At 42.0% G+C, this 26,211-nt stretch overlaps 1 protein-coding gene across 1 annotated transcript in view; it reads right to left on the reverse strand.

Annotated features, from left to right (window-relative positions):
- Nucleotides 1-26,211, reverse strand: part of ELP2 (elongator acetyltransferase complex subunit 2) — a gene marked incomplete in the record, with an annotated part of 749,242 nt that overhangs the window by 145,954 nt on the left and 577,077 nt on the right. Inside the window, 1 exon segment of the mRNA XM_053714582.1 lies at nucleotides 6,682-6,751. Within this exon segment, the coding sequence (XP_053570557.1) occupies nucleotides 6,682-6,751 (70 nt within the window).

The following is a 26,211-nucleotide window of genomic DNA, read 5'->3' on the forward strand; positions in this document are numbered from 1 at the left end:
TGTAGACATTTTCTGGGCTAAATCGATTCATATATAACATATTTAGCCTTGAGGAATCATTTAATATGGGTATTTTTGTAAAATAATATCGGCAGGCACTGTTTTAGACACCTTATTCTCTAGGGGCTTTCCCTAATCATAGGCAGAGCCTCATTTTCGCGCCGGTATTGCGCACTTGTTTTTGAGAAGCATGGCATGCAGTCGCATGTGTGAGGAGCTCTGATACATAAAAAAGACTTTCTGAAGGCGTCATTTGGTATCGTATTCCCCTTTGGGCTTGGTTGGGTCTCAGCAAAGCAGATACCAGGGACTGTAAAGGGGTTAAAGATAAAAACGGCTCCGGTTCCGTTATTTTAAGGGTTAAAGCTTCCAAATTTGGTGTGCAATACTTTTAAGGCTTTAAGACACTGTGGTGAAATTTTGGTGAATTTTGAACAATTCCTTCATACTTTTTCGCAATTGCAGTAATAAAGTGTGTTCAGTTTAAAATTTAAAGTGACAGTAACGGTTTTATTTTAAAACGTTTTTTGTACTTTGTTATCAAGTTTATGCCTGTTTAACATGTCTGAACTACCAGATAGACTGTGTTCTGAATGTGGGGAAGCCAAGGTTCCTTCTCATTTAAATAGATGTGATTTATGTGACACTGAAAATGATGCCCAAGATGATTCCTCAAGTGAGGGGAGTAAGCATGGTACTGCATCATTCCCTCCTTCGTCTACACCAGTCTTGCCCACTCAGGAGGCCCCTAGTACATCTAGCGCGCCAATACTCCTTACTATGCAACAATTAACGGCTGTAATGGATAATTCTATCAAAAACATTTTAGCCAAAATGCCCACTTATCAGCGTAAGCGCGACTGCTCTGTTTTAGATACTGAAGAGCATGAGGACGCTGAGGATAATGGTTCTGATATGCCCCTACACCAGTCTGAGGGGGCCAGGGAGGTTTTGTCTGAGGGAGAAATTTCAGATTCAGGGAAAATTTCTCAACAAGCTGAACCCGATGTGATTACATTTAAATTTAAGTTGGAACATCTCCGCGCTCTGCTTAAGGAGGTGTTATCCACTCTGGATGATTGTGAGAATTTGATCATCCCAGAGAAACTATGTAAAATGGACAAGTTCCTAGAGGTCCCGGGGCCCCCAGAAGCTTTTCCTATACCCAAGCGGGTGGCGGACATTGTAAATAAAGAATGGGAAAGGCCCGGTATACCTTTCGTCCCTCCCCCCATATTTAAAAAATTGTTTCCCATGGTCGACCCCAGAAAGGACTTATGGCAGACAGTCCCCAAGGTCGAGGGGGCGGTTTCTACTTTAAACAAACGCACCACTATACCCATAGAAGATAGTTGCGCTTTCAAAGATCCTATGGATAAAAAATTAGAAGGTTTGCTTAAAAAGATGTTTGTTCAGCAAGGTTACCTTCTACAACCAATTTCATGCATTGTCCCTGTCACTACAGCCGCGTGTTTCTGGTTCGATGAGCTAGAAAAGGCGATCGATAGTGATTCTCCTCCTTATGAGGAGATTATGGACAGAATCCGTGCTCTCAAATTGGCTAATTCTTTCACCCTAGACGCCACTTTGCAATTGGCTAGGTTAGCGGCGAAAAATTCTGGGTTTGCTATTGTGGCGCGCAGAGCGCTTTGGTTGAAATCTTGGTCAGCGGATGCGTCTTCCAAGAACAAATTGCTTAACATTCCTTTCAAGGGGAAAACGCTGTTTGGCCCTGACTTGAAAGAGATTATCTCTGATATCACTGGGGGTAAGGGCCACGCCCTTCCTCAGGATAGGTCTTTCAAGGCCAAAAATAAACCTAATTTTCGTCCCTTTCGTAGAAACGGACCAGCCCCAAGTGCTACGTCCTCTAAGCAAGAGGGTAATTCTTCTCAAGCCAAGCCAGCCTGGAGACCAATGCAAGGCTGGAACAAGGGAAAGCAGGCCAAGAAGCCTGCCACTGCTACCAAGACAGCATGAAATGTTGGCCCCCGATCCGGGACCGGATCTGGTGGGGGGCAGACTTTCTCTCTTCGCTCAGGCTTGGGCAAGAGATGTTCTGGATCCTTGGGCACTAGAAATAATCTCCCAAGGTTATCTTCTGGAATTCAAGGGGCCTCCCCCAAGGGGGAGGTTCCACAGGTCTCAATTGTCTTCAGACCACATGAAAAGACAGGCATTCTTACATTGTGTAGAAGACCTGTTAAAAATGGGAGTGATTCATCCTGTTCCTTTAGGAGAACAAGGGATGGGGTTCTACTCCAATCTGTTCGTAGTTCCCAAAAAAGAGGGAACATTCAGACCAATCTTAGATCTCAAGATCCTAAACAAGTTTCTCAAGGTTCCATCGTTCAAAATGGAAACCATTCGAACAATTCTTCCTTCCATCCAGGAAGGTCAATTCATGACCACAGTGGATTTAAAGGATGCGTATCTACATATTCCTATCCACAAGGAACATCATCGGTTCCTAAGGTTCGCATTCCTGGACAAGCATTACCAGTTTGTGGCACTTCCGTTCGGATTAGCCACTGCTCCAAGGATTTTCACAAAGGTACTAGGGTCCCTTCTAGCGGTGCTAAGACCAAGGGGCATTGCAGTAGTACCTTACTTGGACGACATTCTGATTCAAGCGTCGTCCCTTCCTCAAGCAAAGGCTCACACGGACATTGTCCTGGCCTTTCTCAGATCTCACGGGTGGAAAGTGAACGTAGAAAAAAGTTCTCTATCTCCGTCAACAAGGGTTCCCTTCTTGGGAACAATAATAGACTCCTTAGAAATGAGGATTTTTCTGACAGAGGCCAGAAAATCAAAACTTCTAAACTCTTGTCAAATACTTCATTCTGTTCCTCTTCCTTCCATAGCGCAGTGCATGGAAGTAATAGGTTTGATGGTAGCGGCAATGGACATAGTTCCTTTTGCGCGAATTCATCTAAGACCATTACAACTGTGCATGCTCAGTCAGTGGAATGGGGACTATACAGACTTGTCTCCGACGATACAAGTAGATCAGAGGACCAGAGATTCACTCCGTTGGTGGCTGTCCCTGGACAACCTGTCACAGGGGATGAGCTTCCGCAGACCAGAGTGGGTCATTGTCACGACCGACGCCAGTCTGGTGGGCTGGGGCGCGGTCTGGGGACCCCTGAAAGCTCAGGGTCTTTGGTCTCGGGAAGAATCTCTTCTCCCGATAAATATTCTGGAACTGAGAGCGATATTCAATGCTCTCAAGGCTTGGCCTCAGCTAGCAAAGGCCAAGTTCATACGGTTTCAATCAGACAACATGACGACTGTTGCGTACATCAACCATCAGGGGGGAACAAGGAGTTCCCTGGCGATGGAAGAAGTAACCAAAATCATTCAATGGGCGGAGACTCACTCCTGCCACTTGTCTGCAATCCACATCTCAGGAGTGGAAAATTGGGAAGCGGATTTTCTGAGTCGTCAGACATTTCATCCGGGGGAGTGGGAACTCCATCCGGAAATCTTTGCCCAAATTACTCAATTGTGGGGCATTCCAGACATGGATCTGATGGCCTCTCGTCAGAACTTCAAGGTTCCTTGCTACGGGTCCAGATCCAGGGATCCCAAGGCGACTCTAGTAGATGCACTAGTAGCACCTTGGACCTTCAAACTAGCTTATGTATTCCCGCCGTTTCCTCTCATCCCCAGGCTGGTAGCCAGGATCAATCAGGAGAGGGCATCGGTGATCTTGATAGCTCCTGCGTGGCCACGCAGGACTTGGTATGCAGACCTGGTGAATATGTCATCGGCTCCACCATGGAAGCTACCTTTGAGACGAGACCTTCTTGTTCAAGGTCCATTCGAACATCCGAATCTGGTCTCACTCCAACTGACTGCTTGGAGATTGAACGCTTGATCTTATCAAAGCGAGGGTTCTCAGATTCTGTCATTGATACTCTTGTTCAGGCCAGAAAGCCTGTAACTAGAAAAATTTACCACAAAATATGGAAAAAATATATCTGTTGGTGTGAATCTAAAGGATTCCCTTGGGACAAGGTAAAAATTCCTAAGATTCTATCCTTTCTTCAAGAAGGTTTGGAGAAAGGATTATCTGCAAGTTCCTTGAAGGGACAGATTTCTGCCTTGTCTGTGTTACTTCACAAAAAGCTGGCAGCTGTGCCAGATGTTCAAGCCTTTGTTCAGGCTCTGGTTAGAATCAAGCCTGTTTACAAACCTTTGACTCCTCCTTGGAGTCTCAATTTAGTTCTTTCAGTTCTTCAGGGGGTTCCGTTTGAACCCTTACATTCCGTTGATATTAAGTTATTATCTTGGAAAGTTTTGTTTTTGGTTGCAATTTCTTCTGCTAGAAGAGTTTCAGAATTATCTGCTCTGCAGTGTTCTCCTCCTTATCTGGTGTTCCATGCAGATAAGGTGGTTTTACGTACTAAACCTGGTTTTCTTCCAAAAGTTGTTTCTAACAAAAACATTAACCAGGAGATAGTCGTGCCTTCTTTGTGTCCGAATCCAGTTTCAAAGAAGGAACGTTTGTTGCACAATTTGGATGTTGTTCGTGCTCTAAAATTCTATTTAGATGCTACAAAGGATTTTAGACAAACATCTTCCTTGTTTGTTGTTTATTCTGGTAAAAGGAGAGGTCAAAAAGCAACTTCTACCTCTCTCTCTTTTTGGATTAAAAGCATCATCAGATTGGCTTACGAGACTGCCGGACGGCAGCCTCCTGACAGAATCACAGCTCATTCCACTAGGGCTGTGGCTTCCACATGGGCCTTCAAGAACGAGGCTTCTGTTGATCAGATATGTAAGGCAGCGACTTGGTCTTCACTGCACACTTTTACTAAATTTTACAAGTTTGATACTTTTGCTTCTTCTGAGGCTATTTTTGGGAGAAAGGTTTTGCAAGCCGTGGTGCCTTCCATCTAGGTGACCTGATTTGCTCCCTCCCTTCATCCGTGTCCTAAAGCTTTGGTATTGGTTCCCACAAGTAAGGATGACGCCGTGGACCGGACACACCTATGTTGGAGAAAACAGAATTTATGTTTACCTGATAAATTACTTTCTCCAACGGTGTGTCCGGTCCACGGCCCGCCCTGGTTTTTTAATCAGGTCTGATAATTTATTTTCTTTAACTACAGTCACCACGGTATCATATGGTTTCTCCTATGCAAATATTCCTCCTTTACGTCGGTCGAATGACTGGGGAAGGCGGAGCCTAGGAGGGATCATGTGACCAGCTTTGCTGGGCTCTTTGCCATTTCCTGTTGGGGAAGAGAATATCCCACAAGTAAGGATGACGCCGTGGACCGGACACACCGTTGGAGAAAGTAATTTATCAGGTAAACATAAATTCTGTTTTTAAGCAACTTTCTAATTTACTAATTTTATCAATTTTTCTTCATTCTCTTGCTATCTTTACTTGAAAAGCAGAAAAGCAAGAATGTAAGCTTAAGAGCCAGCCCATTTTTGGTTCAGCACCTGGGTTGCGCTTGCTGATTGGTGGCTAACTGTAGCCACGAATGAGCAAGCGCTATCCAGGGTGCTGAATCAAAAATTGGCCAGCTCCTTAGCTTATATTCCTGCTTTTTCAAATAAAGATAGCAAGAGAACAAATAAAATTTGATAATAGGAGTGAATTAGAAAGTTGCTTAAAAATGCATGTTTTATCTGAATCATGAAAGAAAAAACTGGGTTTAGTATCCCTTTAACTACAAATTGGATAATTATGGTGAAACCAATACCAAACAAAAATTACCTGTTTCATTTCCGTATGGAACTAGGAAAAAGCTGTGTCCTTAAGGGATTAAAGACAAAAGAAACTACAGGATATTCATTTGACTGGAAGCTATTTCCTGTGGTAAAAATGGGGCATAAAGGGACAGTCTACACCAGAATTATTTTTGTTTTAAAAGATAGATAATCCCTTTATTACCCATTCCCCAGTTTTGCATAACACACACAGTTATAATAATATACTTTTTTCCTCTGTGATTATTTTGTATCTAAGCCTCTGCAAACTGCCCCTTTTTTTCAGTTCTTTTGACAGACTTGCAGTCTAGCCAATCAGTGCCTGCTCCCAGATAACTTCACGTGTACGAGCACAGTGTTATCTATATGAAATAGATGAACTAACACCCTCTAGTGGTGAAAAACTGTTAAAATGCATTCTGAAAAGAGGTGGCCTTCGAGGTCTAAGAAATTAGTATACGAACCTCCTAGGTTAAGCTTTCAACTAAGAATACCAAGAAAACAAAGCAAAATTGATGATACAAGTAAATTGGAAAATTGTTTAAAATTACATGCCCTATCTGAATCATGAAAGTTTATTTTGACCTAGACTGTCCCTTTAAATTAAATACCATCTTGTTAATATACATGGTATATATATATATACAATCCACTAGAAGCTAATTAACCTGTTCTTATAAATGTCATTGAAATTGTAAAACTGCTGTCCAGAGGTTAAACTCATAACATACAAAATACAATAACATACTCAAATACCCAAACAATTCATACAAGGGCTGAACTCCATCAATATTATATTGTATGTCTACAAGCTGCAAAATTGCATCCTGTCCTTCAAATTATTTCTATCTGTGAATAAAAATAAGATTTAGCCTACAGACTTGTTTACTGTCATAAAGAGATTGTCTTCCTAAGTAACCTATTTGCTTCCTTTTGGGGGGAAACATCAGTTACCTTGAAAGACTGCTTTATTCGACAAACCCAAGGCAGGCACAGTGGCACCTTCTGGAAGTCTTGTGTCTCCCTGCAAATAGCAAACAAATATGAAATCAACAAAATGTAAAAACTTTTCACATAAATTCTTTAAAAAAAAAAAAAGTATATTAAAAGAAAAAGCAGAATGGCACATGCATTTTTTTGACTGCATAATATAACTTTGCGTGGGTTAGTAGCCGGCAACAAATAATATAGGAAAATGATTACTGTACTTGCTGGAGTAACAGTTTGAATCTGAGTCTTTTAAATTCTGTTTCTTGGGTTAGGATTGTTCATGGTATCTTTTTAAATTTTAACATTTTTAGTAATAGATAATGTACAAAGTTTTATATATACATAAAGGGACAGTGTACTGTAAAATTGTTTATTTTTATTGTGTTACAATGTATTAACTTTTGTTTTGTTTAGTGTTGTGTGTTTGTATCTTACCACACATCTTTAGCATATTATAACCCTTCTTTTGTACCCAGCACTAAAGAATTTTGCGCTATACAAATAAATGTTAATAAAAATAATAATAATAATAAATTATTTGTTATACCAGTTGCAGAGCTATAATGTATGGGAAAAGGCCCTTTATGTTTATTTTTGTATATGAAAACAACATTTATGCTTACCTGATAGATTAATTTATTTGACAGTGGTCAGAGTCAAGGAGCTATCACATGTGTATTTAAGCTCAAGTCCACTAGGCAAAAATACCCAACATACTAAGAGCTTTGGGCCAAAAAACAGAATTTATGTTTACCTGATAAATTTCTTTCTCCAACGGTGTGTCCGGTCCACGGCGTCATCCTTACTTGTGGGATATTCTCTTCCCCAACAGGAAATGGCAAAGAGCCCAGCAAAGCTGGTCACATGATCCCTCCTAGGCTCCGCCTACCCCAGTCATTCGACCGACGTTAAGGAGGAATATTTGCATAGGAGAAACCATATGGTACCGTGGTGACTGTAGTTAAAGAAAATAAATTATCAGACCTGATTAAAAAAACCAGGGCGGGCCGTGGACCGGACACACCCTTGGAGAAAGAAATTTATAAGGTAAACATAAATTCTGTTTTCTCCAACATAGGTGTGTCCGGTCCACGGCGTCATCCTTACTTGTGGGAACCAATACCAAAGCTTTAGGACACGGATGAAGGGAGGGAGCAAATCAGGTCACCTAAATGGAAGGCACCACGGCTTGCAAAACCTTTCTCCCAAAAATAGCCTCAGAAGAAGCAAAAGTATCAAACTTGTAAAATTTGGTAAAAGTGTGCAGTGAAGACCAAGTCGCTGCCCTACATATCTGATCAACAGAAGCCTCGTTCTTGAAGGCCCATGTGGAAGCCACAGCCCTAGTGGAATGAGCTGTGATTCTTTCGGGAGGCTGCCGTCCGGCAGTCTCATAAGCCAATCTGATGATGCTTTTAATCCAAAAAGAGAGAGAGGTAGAAGTAGCTTTTTGACCTCTCCTTTTACCTGAGTAAACAACAAACAAGGAAGATGTTTGTCTAAAATCCTTCGTAGCATCTAAATAGAATTTTAGAGCGCGAACAACATCCAAATTGTGCAACAAACGTTCCTTCTTTGAAACTGGTTTCGGACACAGAGAAGGTACGATAATCTCCTGGTTAATGTTTTTGTTAGAAACAACTTTTGGAAGAAAACCAGGTTTAGTACGTAAAACCACCTTATCCGCATGGAACACCAGATAAGGAGGGGAACACTGCAGAGCAGATAATTCTGAAACTCTTCTAGCAGAAGAAATTGCAACTAAAAACAAAACTTTCCAAGATAATAACTTAATATCAACGGAATGTAAGGGTTCAAACGGAACCCCCTGAAGAACTGAAAGAACTAAATTGAGACTCCAAGGAGGAGTCAAGGGTTTGTAAACAGGCTTAATTCTAACCAGAGCCTGAACAAAGGCTTGAACATCTGGCACAGCTGCCAGCTTTTTGTGAAGTAACACCGACAAGGCAGAAATCTGTCCCTTCAGGGAACTTGCCGATAATCCTTTTTCCAATCCTTCTTGAAGGAAGGATAGAATCCTAGGAATCTTAACCTTGTCCCAAGGGAATCCTTTAGATTCACACCAACAGATATATTTTTTCCAAATTTTGTGGTAAATCTTTCTAGTTACAGGCTTTCTGGCCTGAACAAGAGTATCGATAACAGAATCTGAGAATCCTCGCTTCGATAAAATCAAGCGTTCAATCTCCAGGCAGTCAGCTGGAGTGAAACCAGATTCGGATGTTCGAACGGACCCTGAACAAGAAGGTCTCGTCTCAAAGGTAGCTTCCAAGGTGGAGCCGATGACATATTCACCAGATCTGCATACCAAGTCCTGCGTGGCCACGCAGGAGCTATCAATATCACCGACGCCCTCTCCTGATTGATCCTGGCTACCAGCCTGGGGATGAGAGGAAACGGCGGGAACACATAAGCTAGTTTGAAGGTCCAAGGTGCTACTAGTGCATCCACTAGAGCCGCCTTGGGATCCCTGGATCTGGACCCGTAACAGGGAACTTTGAAGTTCTGACGAGAGGCCATTAGATCCATGTCTGGAATGCCCCACAGCTGAGTGACTTGGGCAAAGATTTCCGGATGGAGTTCCCACTCCCCCGGATGCAATGTCTGACGACTCAGAAAATCCGCTTCCCAATTTTCCACTCCCGGGATGTGGATAGCAGACAGGTGGCAGGAGTGAGACTCCGCCCATAGAATAATCTTGGTCACTTCTTCCATCGCTAGGGAACTCCTTGTTCCCCCCTGATGGTTGATGTACGCAACAGTCGTCATGTTGTCTGATTGAAACCGTATGAACTAGGTCCTCGCTAGCTGAGGCCAAGCCTTGAGAGCATTGAATATCGCTCTCAGTTCCAGAATATTTATCGGTAGAAGAGATTCTTCCCGAGACCAAAGACCCTGAGCTTTCAGGGATCCCCAGACCGCGCCCCAGCCCATCAGACTGGCGTCGGTCGTGACAATGACCCACTCTGGTCTGCGGAATGTCATCCCTTGTGACAGGTTGTCCAGGGACAGCCACCAACGGAGTGAGTCTCTGGTCCTCTGATTTACTTGTATCTTTGGAGACAAGTCTGTATAGTCCCCATTCCACTGACTGAGCATGCACAGTTGTAATGGTCTTAGATGAATGCGCGCAAAAGGAACTATGTCCATTGCCGCTACCATCAACCCGATCACTTCCATGCACTGAGCTACGGAAGGAAGAGGAACGGAATGAATTATCCGACAAGAGTCCAGAAGTTTTGTTTTTCTGGCCTCTGTTAGAAAAATCCTCATTTCTGAGGAGTCTATAATTGTTCCCAAGAAGGGAACCCTTGTTGACGGGGATAGAGAACTCTTTTCCACGTTCACTTTCCAGCCGTGAGATCTGAGAAAGGCCAGGACGATGTCCGTGTGAGCCTTTGCTCGAGGAAGGGACGACGCTTGAATCAGAATGTCGTCCAGGTAGGGTACTACTGCAATGCCCCTTGGTCTTAGCACCGCTAGAAGGGACCCTAGTACCTTTGTGAAAATCCTTGGAGCAGTGGCTAATCCGAAAGGAAGCGCCACAAACTGGTAATGTTTGTCCAGGAATGCAAACCTTAGGAACCGATGATGTTCCTTGTGGATAGGAATATGTAGATACGCATCCTTTAAATCCACCGTGGTCATGAATTGACCTTCCTGGATGGAAGGAAGGATAGTTCGAATGGTTTCCATCTTGAACGATGGGACCTTGAGAAATTTGTTTAAGATCTTGAGATCTAAGATTGGTCTGAACGTTCCCTCTTTTTTGGGAACTATGAACAGATTGGAGTAGAACCCCATCCCTTGTTCTCTTAATGGAACAGGATGAATCACTCCCATTTTTAACAGGTCTTCTACACAATGTAAGAACGCCTGTCTTTTTATGTGGTCTGAAGACAACTGAGACCTGTGGAACCTCCCCCTTGGGGGAAGTCCCTTGAATTCCAGAAGATAACCCTGGGAGACTATTTCTAGCGCCCAAGGATCCAGAACATCTCTTGCCCAAGCCTGAGCGAAGAGAGAGAGTCTGCCCCCCACCAGATCCGGTCCCGGATCGGGGGCCAATATTTCATGCTGTCTTGGTAGCAGTGGCAGGTTTCTTGGCCTGCTTTCCCTTGTTCCAGCCTTGCATTGGTCTCCAAGCTGGCTTGGCCTGAGAAGTATTACCCTCTTGCTTAGAGGACGTAGCACTTTGGGCTGGTCCGTTTTTACGAAAGGGACGAAAATTAGGTCTATTTTTTGCCTTGAAAGGCCGATCCTGAGGAAGGGCGTGGCCCTTACCCCCAGTGATATCAGAGATAATCTCTTTCAAGTCGGGACCAAACAGCGTTTTCCCCTTGAAAGGAATGTTTAGTAGCTTGTTCTTGGAAGACGCATCAGCCGACCAAGATTTCAACCAAAGCGCTCTGCGCGCCACAATAGCAAACCCAGAATTCTTAGCCGCTAACCTAGCCAATTGCAAAGTGGCGTCTAGAGTGAAAGCATTAGCCAATTTGAGAGCATTGATTCTGTCCATAATCTCCTCATAAGGAGGAGAATCACTATCGAGCACCTTTATCAGTTCATCAAACCAGAAATATGCAGCTGTAGTGACAGGGACAATGCATGAAATGGGTTGTAGAAGGTAACCCTGCTGAACAAACATCTTTTTGAGCAAACCTTCTAATTTTTTATCCATAGGATCTTTGAAAGCACAACTATCCTCTATGGGTATAGTGGTGCGTTTGTTTAAAGTAGAAACCGCTCCCTCGACCTTGGGGACTGACTGCCATAAGTCCTTTCTGGGGTCGACCATAGGAAACAATTTTTTAAATATGGGGGGAGGGACGAAAGGAATACCGGGCCTTTCCCATTCTTTATTAACAATGTCCGCCACCCGCTTGGGTATAGGAAAAGCTTCTGGGAGCCCCGGCACCTCTAGGAACTTGTCCATTTTACATAGTTTCTCTGGGATGACCAAATTTTCACAATCATCCAGAGTGGATAATACCTCCTTAAGCAAAATGCGGAGATGTTCCAACTTAAATTTAAATGTAATCACATCAGATTCAGCCTGCTGAGAAATGTTCCCTAAATCAGTAATTTCTCCCTCAGACAAAACCTCCCTGGCTCCCTCAGATTGGGTTAGGGGCCCTTCAGAGATATTAATATCAGCGTCGTCATGCTCTTCAGTAACTAAAACAGAGCAGCCACGCTTACGCTGGCAAGGGTTCATTTTGGCTAAAATGTTTTTGACAGAATTATCCATTACAGCCGTTAATTGTTGCATAGTAAGGAGTATTGGCGCGCTAGATGTACTAGGGGCCTCCTGAGTGGGCAAGACTCGTGTAGACGAAGGAGGGAATGATGCAGTACCATGCTTACTCCCCTCACTTGAGGAATCATCTTGGGCATCATTGTCATTATCACATAAATCACATTTATTTAAATGAATAGGAATTCTGGCTTCCCCACATTCAGAACACAGTCTATCTGGTAGTTCAGACATGTTAAACAGGCATAAACTTGATAAGAAAGTACAAAAAACGTTTTAAAATAAAACCGTTACTGTCACTTTAAATTTTAAACTGAACACACTTTATTACTGCAATTGCGAAAAAACATGAAGGAATTGTTCAAAATTCACCAAATTTTCACCACAGTGTCATAAAGCCTTAAAAATATTGCACACCAAATTTGGAAGCTTTAACCCTTAAAATAACGGAACCGGAGCCGTTTTAAGCTTTAACCCCTTTACAGTCCCAGGTATCTGCTTTGCTGAGACCCAACCAAACCCAAAGGGGAATACGATACCAAATGACGCCTTCAGAAGTCTTTTCTAAGTATCAGAGCTCCTCTCACATGCGACTGCATGCCATGCCTCTCAAAAACAAGTGCGCCACACCGGCGCGAAAATGAGACTCTGCTTATGCTTTGGGAAAGCCCCTAAGAAATAAGGTGTCTAATACAGTGCCTGCCGATATTATTATATCAAAATACCCAAATAAAATGATTCCTCAAGGCTAAATATGTGTTAATAATGAATCGATTTAGCCCAAAAAAGTCTACAGTCTAAATAAGCCCTTGTGAAGCCCTTATTTACGATCGTAATAAACATGGCTTACCGGATCCCATAGGGAAAATGACAGCTTCCAGCATTACATCGTCTTGTTAGAATGTGTCATACCTCAAGCAGCAAGAGACTGCACACTGTTCCCCCAACTGAAGTTAATTGCTCTCAACAGTCCTGTGTGGAACAGCCATGGATTTTAGTTACGGTTGCTAAAATCATTTTCCTCATACAAACAGAACTCTTCATCTCTTTTCTGTTTCTGAGTAAATAGTACATACCAGCACTATTTGAAAATAACAAACTCTTGATTGAATAATGAAAAACTACAGTTAAACACTAAAAAACTCTAAGCCATCTCCGTGGAGATGTTGCCTGTACAACGGCAAAGAGAATGACTGGGGTAGGCGGAGCCTAGGAGGGATCATGTGACCAGCTTTGCTGGGCTCTTTGCCATTTCCTGTTGGGGAAGAGAATATCCCACAAGTAAGGATGACGCCGTGGACCGGACACACCTATGTTGGAGAAAAGGAGAGTAACAGAAAACCAAGAAAGACCAAAGCAGGGTAAATGAAGTGCAAAGAAATTAATTTATCAAGTAATCATAATTTTTTTCGTTCATCATGTGGTTAGAGTCCACAGGACATTGCAGGAAAGGCTCTAATAGCCAAGCTGTGGAGTCTAAGAGATCACCATGAAGTTAAGGCAGGGCCACAAATGACCAATCACTACTGCCTGGAGAACTTTCCTGCCAAAAGTGGCCTCAGAAGAGGCAAAGTTATCAAATAAATCTTACGAAGGATTCTTTGAAGAGACTTGAGAACAGAGTTCTAGGATACTGATTGGTAATCTTGCCTCCTGAGGAACCCAAACACCCTGCTCTCTACGAGACTGTCAAACACTGCATCCCATCCAGAAAAACTGGCATCCGTGTCCACAGCTGGATCCCCACCCAAGACATCCAAAGAAAGGAAGCCCCTTGAATCATAGATGTGTAAGCCACCAAGAAAGAGACAGTCTGGTCTTTAAGTCCAGAAAGATTCTCTGTGAGAGATGAGTGTAATCATTCCACTGTTGTAACATCCTTAACTGCAAGGAGTGTAAAAAAACTGAACGTTCCTTCTTTCTTTCAAACTATGAACAGATTTGAGTTCTTTCTGACTCTGGAACTGGGATGTTATAACGTACCTGAGGAAGTTCTGATACAGGAATCAGGTATCAGCACACCATTACGTATATCCCTTACTAATAGGTTTTGGGAACAGGCTTGTCAGAAGGGAGGTAGGTGCCACAAAGTGAACCTATAAGCAAAGGTCAGAGAAATCCAACACTCAGCAGGGAAATCAGTCTGTCAAAGGTGTAAGGCCAAGGGATTATGACAAAAGAAGTCCATATAGACCCAGAAACAACTACAAAGGGGTCAGGCTAAAAAGTAGAGTCAGAGAGAACATCCAGGGGTAGAGAAGCCATAAGGAACAGATAAAGCACAAAACACGTAAAAAAGTAGACTTGAAGGTAGAACCTGATAGACTAATGACTTCTGGAAGCTAGGGGTACTAGCGACTTAGCACTAGCATAACCAAGCACAGAATGACAGGCTTTCTGGGAATTTAAAGGCTTTGATTTGTTGATACTAGATGGTGATTGGTGCTCCAGAACATGTGCCTGCGCTAACCCGCCAGAAGAATCTGTAAGCTGAAGGATTGGAGACTGAAAGGGGAGTAAATGTACTTGTACTTAGAGGACCTGGGCTGTAACTAGGAGTAATGAAGGCCAGAAAAGCAGTTAGCATGTCTAGGGATGGAGCTGGACTTTACACGCGCTGAGGGATTCGTCGACCATGCTTAATCCTCCTGACCTGACACGGGCTGAGCAACCGATGGCTGTAACTGCTTTAGAAACAGTGCATGTCAGAGAGGCTGACAACCACGGTAAGCATCCCAACATAGGATGATATATTCCATATTTCACAAATAAAATTTGGAGCTGTAAGGAGCTTAAAGAGTCACACCACTCTTGTTTAGCATTCTCCTTACAATTTAAGTGCCAGGGAGGCACTGGATAAACAAAATTCTTTTAAGGTTTCCAGCAACAAATAAAAAAGAAACACCCTTAATTGATATAAATTAATAAAAACATGAAAAAAACTACAAATAAAATAGGTATTGTGGAGTTGGCAAAGAGGGACATTGTAACAGACCTTAGCCTCTTTTTAGTGGCGGGGGCAGCTAAGCTGCAGCAAGCTATATATTGTTATCACTAGTTCTTCAAAAGTTCAAGAATTTGGTAACAGCCCCACTAAATACATTTTATAGAAATTATAATTTAATAATGTCAAGAAAAATTACTTTTAGTTAGGTAATATACACTGATTGGGACTGTAACCTGTCAGTGGGGTATATTCTAATAATTTAAAAAACAAAACATTTTTCCTGCAAAATTCATCTTTATTGTCTAGGTTTATTTTCCCTATAATATAACAGAGTGAAAAAGCTCTTAGACTTTCCTGATAGATGGAAAACGTGCTCATTTTGAAACTACAAGAAATTCACAGTTGTATCTTAGAGATGAGCGTTTGTTTCAAAGGGTCCCTAATTCACTTCTCCCAGGGTTGCTGCAACAGTCATTCCCCACTTGTTATACAGTAAATCTCTATTCTGGAGTGCAAGCTTGATGTCTTAATGAAATGCTCTCAGATGCTTCAGAACACTGTTAGTCATGCTTTAAAAGAAACCTTTTAAAATGTCAGTGTAATTTAAGGAAGCTACCAAAGTGTTCATAATGACTTCCTCATTACTACAGCAAGGCCTGAATTCCAGTCTCTCAGAATAAGCTGTGCAAAATCAACGTTTCCAAATAAGATATTTTTTAGGCTTTTGCATCAACAATGTGATTGTCTAATATAGGTAAGGGATCATTCTAGATAATCTGGATATTGTACACTTGGATTGAGTAGAGAAACGCTCAACCTGGGAACAAACAATAGCATGATAGCTTGTTCTATGGCTAGTTACCACCCAAGGAGCAGCCTCTTTTTTTTCCCCAGGTTGAGCGCTTCTCTGTTTTCATTTATGCAAATTATGACCCTGAGGGAAGTCTCCTTAAAGGGACACTTAACCAAATTTTTTTCTTTCGGAATTCAGATAGAGCATGAAATTTTAAGCAACTTTCTAATTTACTCCTATTATCAAATTTTCTTCATTCTCTTGGTTTCTTTATTTGAAATGCAAGAATGTAAGTTTAGATGCCGGCCCATTTTTGGTGAACAAAATTCATCCACCAATGAAAAAGTGCTATCCAGAGTGCTGAATAAAAAGTAAATTAGAGTAAATTAGAAAGTTGCTTTAAATTGCATGCTCTATCTGAATCACACAAGAAAAAATTTATGTTCAGTGTCCCTTTAAGGGTGATGTGGGAAGCCAGACGTGGACCCGTTGTTCAGTGTGCCTAGAGGGATATGGCTGCACCCCACTGACGAGGCCCACAATAGGCTGATCCGTACATCTGGGGACTGCACTGAAAAGTTAGGATCAGACTGATATACTACAGGGAAATTCTCTGTAAAAGGCACATGTTGAGCAAAAATGGGCTGCTTCTTGGGTGGTAACTAGCCATAGAACAAGCTATTATGCTATTGTTCATTCCCAATTTGAGCTCTTCTCTCTTTTTATTTATACAAATTATGACTCTTAGGGAATTCTCCCTAAGCCTGATGTGGGAATCCAGCTGTGGACACGTTGTTCAGTGTGCCAAGAGGGATAACATAAATTATGCTTACCTGATAATTTTCTTTTCTTCAGATGGAAAGAGTCCACAGCTGCATTAATTTCTTCTGGGAAATAAGAACCTGGCCACCAGGAGGCGGCAAAGACACCCCAGCCAAAGGCTTAAATACTCCTCCCACTTCCTTCATCCCCCAGTCATTTTGCTGAGGAACAAGGAACAGTAGAAGAAATACCAGGGTGAAAAGGTGCCAGAAGAATAAAAATAAGAGATGCCCCACAGAAAAAAAATGTGGGTGGGGAGCTGTGGATTTTCCATCTGAAGAAAAGAAAATGATCAGGTAAGCATAATTTATGTTTTTCTTCATAAATGGAAAGACTCCACAGCTGCATTCATTACTTTTGGGAAAACAATAGACAAGCTATAGAGGACACTGAATGCAAGAATGGGAGGGTAGAATAGGCAGCCCATTCTGAGGGCACCAGGCCTGAAAACCACACCCAACCAAACCCCACTTCGTCAAAGCCGGGTAAAAAAACTAGAAGCAAAAGGCCCCAAGGATACTGACCCGCAGATAGTCCGAAAGCCTAACTAGAGACCGCAAGCAAACACACTGAGCCAATACTCCTCCAGGAAAACCGTTGCCCAGCAGTCGGTACTCACACAACCCTTTACTAGCACAAGTACCAAAATCCGCAAAAGGGAGAGGACAAGGGGGAGCCATAGGGATACCCAAAAGGTACAGCAAGATCCATAAGGAAAACCCCCCTCCAAAAGAAAACCAAGTCCAAAGAGACCAAAAAGGATCCTGAGAACAAGGGGAGACGACGCCCAGGCAAAACCACAAGGAGCAAACCAGGCAAACACAAGGAGAAGAAACATCTCCCAAACATTGTGCAACAGCACCAAAAAAGACAGCTGAAGACAAACGTCCTCAAACCTCAGAACTCAGACTGAGCAAACAGAAATTTTAGATTGCCCAACCTTCAAGACAGGGTGCACAAACCAGGCAATCCAGGCCGACAGGCCTACTCACAGATCTCAAACAGGGGAAAGGCACAGAACCTCAAAAAAAGGTCCACTGGCACCCCCCAAGACCTGAAGATGACAACATATCTCAGATCTTACACCTAGCCAGACCAGTCCAAGCAACAACAGATCTGAAGTAGGGGAACCAAGGAACCCCAAGACCGGCCCCCAAGAGGGCGGAAAAATGGACACAACCACTTCAACCTAGAGACAATCGAGCAGGCGCTAGACTCAAGGAGATCTAGCAAAGCCAACCGACAAAGCGGAGCCAGCAGTTCCCCAGATGGAAGGAATGACTCAAAGAGCAGACCAATCTCCGAACCGGAGAAAACATCTGTACCAACCTCCCAAACACAGGAGAGGCCCCTAAAAAGGGAACCACACCTCCGTAAGAAGCACAAAGAGCCCCCTGAAGAGGAGAGCATCGATAAACACCAGCCCATAAGACAGGAAGTCGTAGGAAGAACCGAGAGAACACAAGGCCACTTAAAACACCATTGTGCTAGCACACATACAAGGTGCAGGAGTGATAGCTGACCAACTGCAAACCTTCCGCTTGCTAGGCAGGAAAGCCCACCATCAGGTTACATCAGTTGGCTGTCCCAAGGGAACCGTATCGTCCGGTACAAGACAAGCCCCATGGAGCCCCGGCTCTCAGAAATCTGGCCAAGTTGAAAAACAGAACAGCCAGAACAAAGGCTAAGCCCAAGTACCCCGGAAACTGGAACCCCCAGGCCAATCCTAGGATCATAAGGTCCGGTAACATCCCCCAGCGGGAACCACAAAGTGAAAACGCTGAGTAAAACCCTTGACAACTGGAAGAATCAGGACAAGAAGCCCGGGCTCCACAAATGTTTAGATTAAACATCTTCCAGGAATATAATCCCTCGTCTGATACAAAAAACATACCCCCCCAGGGAAAAATCCAGACTAACCCGGATGTCAAGAGCAAGAAGCACTTGCAAGTCCCGACCCAAAGGGAAGAAACCACCCCTTGTAGGAGCCCAACACTACAAAGAGCTAAGGCCTCCCAAGGCCATATAAGGATGCTAGCAGGCATCCAAGCAACATTAACATGATTGTGCTGAAAAAGCACGGCTGATCCCCCCCCTAAGTGACTCAAGGCGCTGCTCATTTTATCAACCTTGAGAGGAGGAAAGGCTGAGTAGACTTCGCCGGGGATTGAACTTGCAACCCTCGGTATGCTACAGTGCAGAGTAACCACAGAACATTAGTATGCTGAGCTAGCTGTCCAGCTAGCCACAAGCTCCAGGCACAAGAGGAACAGTGAGGACACGTCACCTTAACAGAGCAACAGCAAGTCTCCGTATTACACCTCAGATACAAAGTCAGAGGACAGTAAAACATGGGTTTGGATGCCACATGGATAAGAACTAAATCCTAAAAGGTAGAATGAGAAATAGAGGTGCCTAGTGTGATACCATAAGGACCAAAGAGATAAGGTAAGTATATATATCTCAAAAATACTCACAAACCAAGGTGCACATCCAGTGCAGTATTCAGCAGACTGAAACTTTGGAGCCGCTCAGCTGATTCGTAAATGCAAAGTGAGGCAGGAACACGTTCTCCCAAAAATTGCAGGAAAAAGATAGGAGCCCAAGTTCGGTTCAAACATCCACCAATACTAAACTTGACCCCAGATGTCCGGGATTCATTCAACAGGAGCAAAGTGTATATAAAAGTGTTGCTTTTATTAAAAACAATAATAAAAGTGCATAGAGAACACAGCAACGCGTTTCTCAGCGTGACCTTTGTTTCATCAGGCTATAGTGTTCTTATTATACCTTGCCCAAAATATACAACTAACTGACCAATCACAAATGTATATAGTAACACACCCAAGAAAAGTCACACTTTATTGGTTTGCCATTTGGCGTCCATGTACCACTGAACCCGCAATCGTAGTGAGAGGTGTAATGATAATAGTCAATCTGTATTCAAGTAATGACCCACCTACCGATATATGGCATCCTATTGGACCCGGAGGCCGACATGGGAACCAATCACACAATTGTGTGTGAAAAACCAGTGTCTTCCCATTAGACCCAATATCATAATCAATTACAAATTAATGCATAGTGCGCCAACAAGTTAGAACATATAGACACATTTTAAAATTAATAGAGTATGCCCTAATAAGCTTATCTCTCCCACTGCTACCCCCCGAAACACATAACTGATCATTTAAAACTATGACGGCTGCATGGTCATAACCAATAAAACTCAAGGCGCAAATCACGCCCATACGAACACGAATATTCAAACCAATCGCAACCGCAGAGAATGTAAACAATACTACAGCTGATCGTGTCACAATATTCGGACGGGAGGGGCATGATGCATCATTTTCACTTTAGACAAATGAAAGATGAGTGTAGCAAATATTAGATAGATCTTTAACTAATCTAACCAAAAATAAATTAGTGATATAAATGAGAATCCACTAATTGTAAAAAATTAAACAAAGTCTCTAGCTGTCGACATCATCAACCATAGCATATCTCTACAGATGAAGTACTCATATCTTAATAAAATATATAGACTCTAAAACACAAAAATAGTGAAGCTCAAAATCTAATGTAAATTCAGTATGACAATACACATAGATAAAAACGCCAAATACAAGACAATAATAAAAATTGATACATTACTAAAGTCAATATAATAAATATAATAATCCTCTATATTAAATTAAAATTAAGTCTAAAACCCAAATAAATATCACCCAAATCCATGTGAATATATATAATAACAGTCCATTATTAAACATTATAAACCTATACAAAAATCCACAAAAACAAATATAGTGACAATTGTTAAAGAAACAGATGTAGTGACAATTAATAAAGCAACACATGTAATGTGAAATAATGTACAGTATATATATTAATCAAACCATTGGACTTGTCTAATCCAACAAAAGCTAGTGTTAAGCAGAGGGAGGGTATTATCTGACAACCAAATAGATATTTCTAAAAGGCTGCCAAATCAATATTCATATTAAGACCCAAAGGAGAAAGGGTCTTCAATTTTGTATCCAATATGTCTCCCTCTGCCGAAGTCTCATAAACCTATTATATAGGTAAGATGGAAGTATGTGTTCAACAGGAATGATGGTGTAGCAATCAGGACTAATAGGAGAGAAGGCCACTGTAGTGTTTAAAAGAGCATCTAACCTTAAAAACATTCTAGCACCAAGTAGAATTGTTAAAGAAGTTAAGAATACAAATCCAATCGGAAATAATAAGACCCAGAAACAAAATCAGATTCTGGTTTCTAGTATTCCTCGAGTGATACCCGGCAATAAGCCCAAAAGGGGAACTTTTAAATGTAATATCAAGAACTGCAAAATGTGTTAACATATAGGCCATAAACAGAATAATTTTAAGTCTTTTGTGACTGGTAAAAGCTACCCCATTAGGAGTGTCTTGACATGTGCATCACACTATGTGATTTATTTGTTAACCTGCACTTGTGGGGTTCAATACATTGGTCGTACTATCAGGAGGGTCAGCCATCGCTGGTCCGAACACTCATGCAGTATATTGAAAAACAAAAAATCAGTGTCAACAAACATTGTCACAATAAACACAATGGGAGTCCTGATTGCTACACCATCATTCCTGTTGAACACATACTTCCATATTACCTATATAATAGGTTTATGAGACTTCGGCAGAGGGAGACATATTGAATAAACAAATTGAAGACCCTTTCTCCTTTGGGTCTTAATATGAATATTAATTTGGCAGCCTTTTAGAAATATCGATTTGGTTGTACAATATTATCCTCCCTCTGCTTAACACTAGCTTTAATTGGATTAGACAAGTCCAATGGTTTCATTAATATATACATTATTTCACATTACATGTGTTGCTTTATTAAATGTCACTACATCTGTTTCTTTATCAATTGTCACTATATTTGTTTTTGTGGATTTTTGTATAGGTTTATAATGTTTAATAATAGACTGTTATTATACATATTCACATGGATTTGGGTGATATTAATTTGGGATTTTAGATTTGATTTTAATTCAATATAGAGGATTATTATATTTATTATATTGACTTTTGTAATGTATCAATTTTTATTATTGTCTTGTATTTGGCGTTTTTATCTATATGTGTATTGTCATACTGAATTTACATTAGATTTTGAGCTTCCCTATTTTTGTGTTTTAGAGTCTATATATTTTATTTAGATATGCATACTTCATCTGTAGAGATATGCTATGGTTGATGATGTCGACAGCTAGAGACTTTCTTCAATTTTATACAATTAGTGGATTGTCATTTATATCACTAATTTCTTTTTGGTTAGATTAGTTAAAGATATATCTAATATTTGCTACACTCATCTTTCATTTGTCTAAAGTTAAAATGATGCATCATGCCTCTCCCCTCCGAATATTGTGACACGATCAGCTGTAGTACTGTTTACATTCTCTGGGGTTTGCGATTGGTTTGAATATTCGTGTTCGTATGGACGTGATTTGCGCCTTGAGTTTTATTGGTTATGACCACGCAGCCGTCAGTTTTAAATGATCAGTTATGTGTTTCCGGGTAGCAGTGGGAGAGATAAGCTCATTAGGGCATACTCTATTAATTTTAAAACGTGTCTATATGTTCGAACTTGTTGGCGCACTATGCATTATTTTGTAATTGATTATGATATTGGGTCTAATGGGAAGATACTGGTATGTCACACACAATTGTGTGATTGGTTCCCATGTCGGCCTCCGGGTCCAATAGGATGCCGTATATCGGTAGGTGGGTCATTACCTGAATACAGATTGGCTATTATCATTACACCTCTCACTACGATTGCGGGTTCAGTGGTACATGGAGGCCGAATGGCAAACCAATAAAGTGTCACTTTTCTTGGGTGTGTTACTATATACATTTGTGATTTGTCAGTTAGTTGTATATTTGGAGCAAGGTGTAATAAGAACATTATAGCCTGATGAAACAACGGTCACGCTGAGAAACGCATTGCTGTGTTCTCTATGCACTTTTATTATTGTTTTTAATAAAAGCAACACTTTTATATACACCTTGCTCCTGTTGAATGAATCCCGGAAATCTGGGGTCAAGTTTAGTATCGGCGGATGTTTGAACCGAACTTGGGCTCCTATCTTTTTCCTGCAATCCTTGGGTGAACGTGTTCTTGCCACATGGATGGCAATACCTGAACCATATGAGCAGAAAGCCACTAGGACTTCTCAACCCAAGAATGAGATACAGAGCATCCCCAACACCGGGAAGGGACTCCTAACTGGAGCCCAAAAAGACCCCACTGTCTAATGTCCCGAAAAAGGAACAATCAACTCCCGAAGGAAATCCAAGTCCCCAGAAGGTGACCCAATCCACAAGGAGAAACAGACAAATTCCAAAAAGGTCTCAATGAAGAAGAGAACCACTAAAGGAACAAGTCTAAAAAGGACAATTCCTAGAGCCTCCTAAAGGCAAAACCGCCCACGGCGGAAAAGAGGCGCTAAACCCTCTAACCTTCCCACCGCGTAGGAAGGAATACTCTAGGTTTAGAGGGAATCGGAAGCAACAGAAGTGACACAGCAGAATTCACTGACCCAGTCACCAGAGCGACGGCTATTTAAGGACTGAAACAATACCGGGAGCCACACGGACCCATAAATCCTCTTGAGAATGCTAAGATGAAACTTGTAAAGTAAATAACAAGAAACATAAATAATATTGTGAGCACTCGGCGCCCCAACCTGAGCAGCCAGGTAGAATAGGCGCCACATGTCTGAATAATCCACGAAACAGAAGATCTAAACCCAAGCAAGACCAGCCTGCAACCCGGGTCATAACTGCCAAGCTGGCTAAATCCGCCCTCAGAGAGGGAGGAAGAAAAAAAAACAGACAAACATGGGACTAACGTGTCCCGAACAACTTCCATAGAAGAAAACAGTGAGTATCAATCCCAGGGAAAGTTCCCGAAGGAAACATAGAATAAAAGAAAAAAAAAAATCATCCTAACTGCATAAGATAAAATGACAGGCAACCTGAAGGTTAACCCCCGAGAAGAACAGAAGACCCGCAGGACCAGCCTAATGGAAACCCTGTTCCTCCAACAAAACTGGGAAGGGTCTCGATAACAAGACTTAAAAGAGATTACTTCATCCCTCCATGTCTAACGAGGTGAGTCATTCGAAGAATTAGATTGATGAGTCCCATAGCCGAGGATAGATTCCCCAAACAACTCAAAAACGTGTCTGAGTAGAACACGAAGGTGAGTCAGCCTGTAACGAAAGGCACAACACTCAGGAACAGTTACACCCACAGGGAACTGCACATGCCCTCCCATGGCTGAGAGACCCAGGGCAATCGGGCACGAGCACAATTGCAAATAAACATCTGGACTTTGTAGACGAGCAAGCGCCAAAAGTATGTAAAAGCGAAAACTTGCCACAACCTCTGGTGGGGAACAATCCACCCTCCGAGGAGGAAAAAACATAACCTGGGTTACCAGGTAGTAGTAGAAGGGAGCGATAGGGAACTCGCCTCCCGGAGGACAGGGCCCCCCCGAGGTGGATGGCTCAGCAGTCCCTTGAATCCCAGAGCCCAAGGAACAATGCGCCCTAGGACGGCATAAAGAACATAACTGACTGACTTGAGTCAATGAGGCCAATTCGCATTCGTCACAGGACGAAGAACTGAATCAGAAAGTTGAACAATCTCAACATCAGCATCGTCCATAATTGGCTAAAGAATACCAATAGATGGACTATATATTAAACAATTTAGACGGCACCTGACACCCACAATGGCTGGGGCGCTCACCACCTCCTATGAACCAGACACCAGCAGACAATATTACTCAGTCGCCACAGTCAGGAATGCGGAAATGGGAGACCAGAACCTAAACACGCCCGGTCACAAGGTGAATCATACAGTCCAAAAAAAGAACGCCCACTTCGAAAGGCTGTTATGTTCCAAAAAGTCACGAGACCAGTTAACACTACACATAAGAAGATTGAATAACATAAACATGATTAAACCCCCCCCTGTTCAATAATCCCCATCAGGAGATATTAACCCTTGATTCCAAGATATTATAAGGAGTCCCACTGAGATACTGTATTTTTCATGTAAGTTCCCAGGAACAAATGAGTTACAGTATATTCATGAAGAAGCAAAATGAAACAATCTTACCGGAATCTATGCTGTGGAACAGGAACACGGCCCTTCAAGTGTGATAGTAGCATTGCCTCTGCCATGGACTTGAGAGAAGAAAGTAGGCAGAAAAGCGAAGTTCGACAAAATGAATCGGGATGGTTTTGCAGAAAGACTCTTCCTGCATCTCCGGACTCTAACTTTCATCCAAGCCTTCACTTAGAGACTGATAGGATTACTTAAAACTCACATCCCATGTCGAAGAGTACTGCCCTCCATAAGAGATGAAAACAAACTTCTGACACTTCTCTGCCAACCTCCTGGGACGAAAGGCAAAGAATGACTGGGGGGTGAGTGAAGTTGGAGGAGTATTTAAACCTTTGGCTGAGGTGTCTTTGCCTCCTCCTGGTGGCCAGGTTCTTATTTCCCAAAAGTAATTAATGCAGCTGTGGACTCTTTCCATTTATGAAGAAACTGGCTGCACCTCACTGACGAGGCCGAAACGTACATCTGTGGTTTTGACGTTTCTCTCGATCAGAGAGAGATTGTCTGGTATTTCGGGGCTGGACTGTACTGTTAAGTCAGGATCAAACTGATGTGCTACAGGAAAGTTCTTCTCTTTGTAAGGCACATGTTGAGCAAAAAGAGGCTGCTTCTTGGGTGGTAATTAGACATAGAATAAGGTATTATGGTATTGTTCCTTCCCAAGTTGAGTGCTTCTCTGTTTTTATTTATGCAAATTATGACCCTGAGGGAAGTCTCCTTACTTGTATCTGCGTATGTGCTTGTGCATGTACTAATATATATATATATATATATATATATATATATATATATACACACATACGTACGTGACATGCGGTGAGGTCAGAGGCTGGTGAGGCACTTGGCTATGATACACCCGAAAAGCACATATATGAGCCTGACAGTGGCAGCATAAATTTACGCTTAAATTTGCAGGTTCCAAGTCCAATTTACTTATTTTATTATTGAATTTGCTTCATTCTTTTGGTATCATTTGTTGAAGGATATGCAGCAATGCACTACTGGGTGCTAATTGAACACATTAAATGAGCCAATGACAAGAGCCATATATGTGCAGCCACCAATCAGCAGCTAGCTCTAAGTAGTATATTGCTTCTCCTGCACCTACATAGATATGCTTTTCAAAGGATACCAAAAGCAAATTAGATAACAGAAGTAAAATGTAAAGTTAACACACACAATATTGAATAGTGGCACTCCTCGGGCTTTTCCTCTCTGATTTCTTTATCTATGTATTCTCCTGTTTAATGTGTAGTAACTGTATGTCTGTCTAGAGGAAATGGTGCTTGTGCATAAAATTAATCCAACCGAATGGAAAGATGATATAAAGGATACCACGATTCCAAAAGTATGCACTTATAGCACTCTGGGCCCTAAACTAAAGGGTGGGTGGTCCCGCTAGGATTTTATAAAAAATAACTTTTATTATAACCATTAAAAAACCAAATTGTTGGTTAAAGTACA

The sequence above is a fragment of the Bombina bombina genome, chromosome 5 (genome assembly GCF_027579735.1).
Source record: "Bombina bombina isolate aBomBom1 chromosome 5, aBomBom1.pri, whole genome shotgun sequence".
NCBI lineage: Eukaryota > Metazoa > Chordata > Amphibia > Anura > Bombinatoridae > Bombina > Bombina bombina.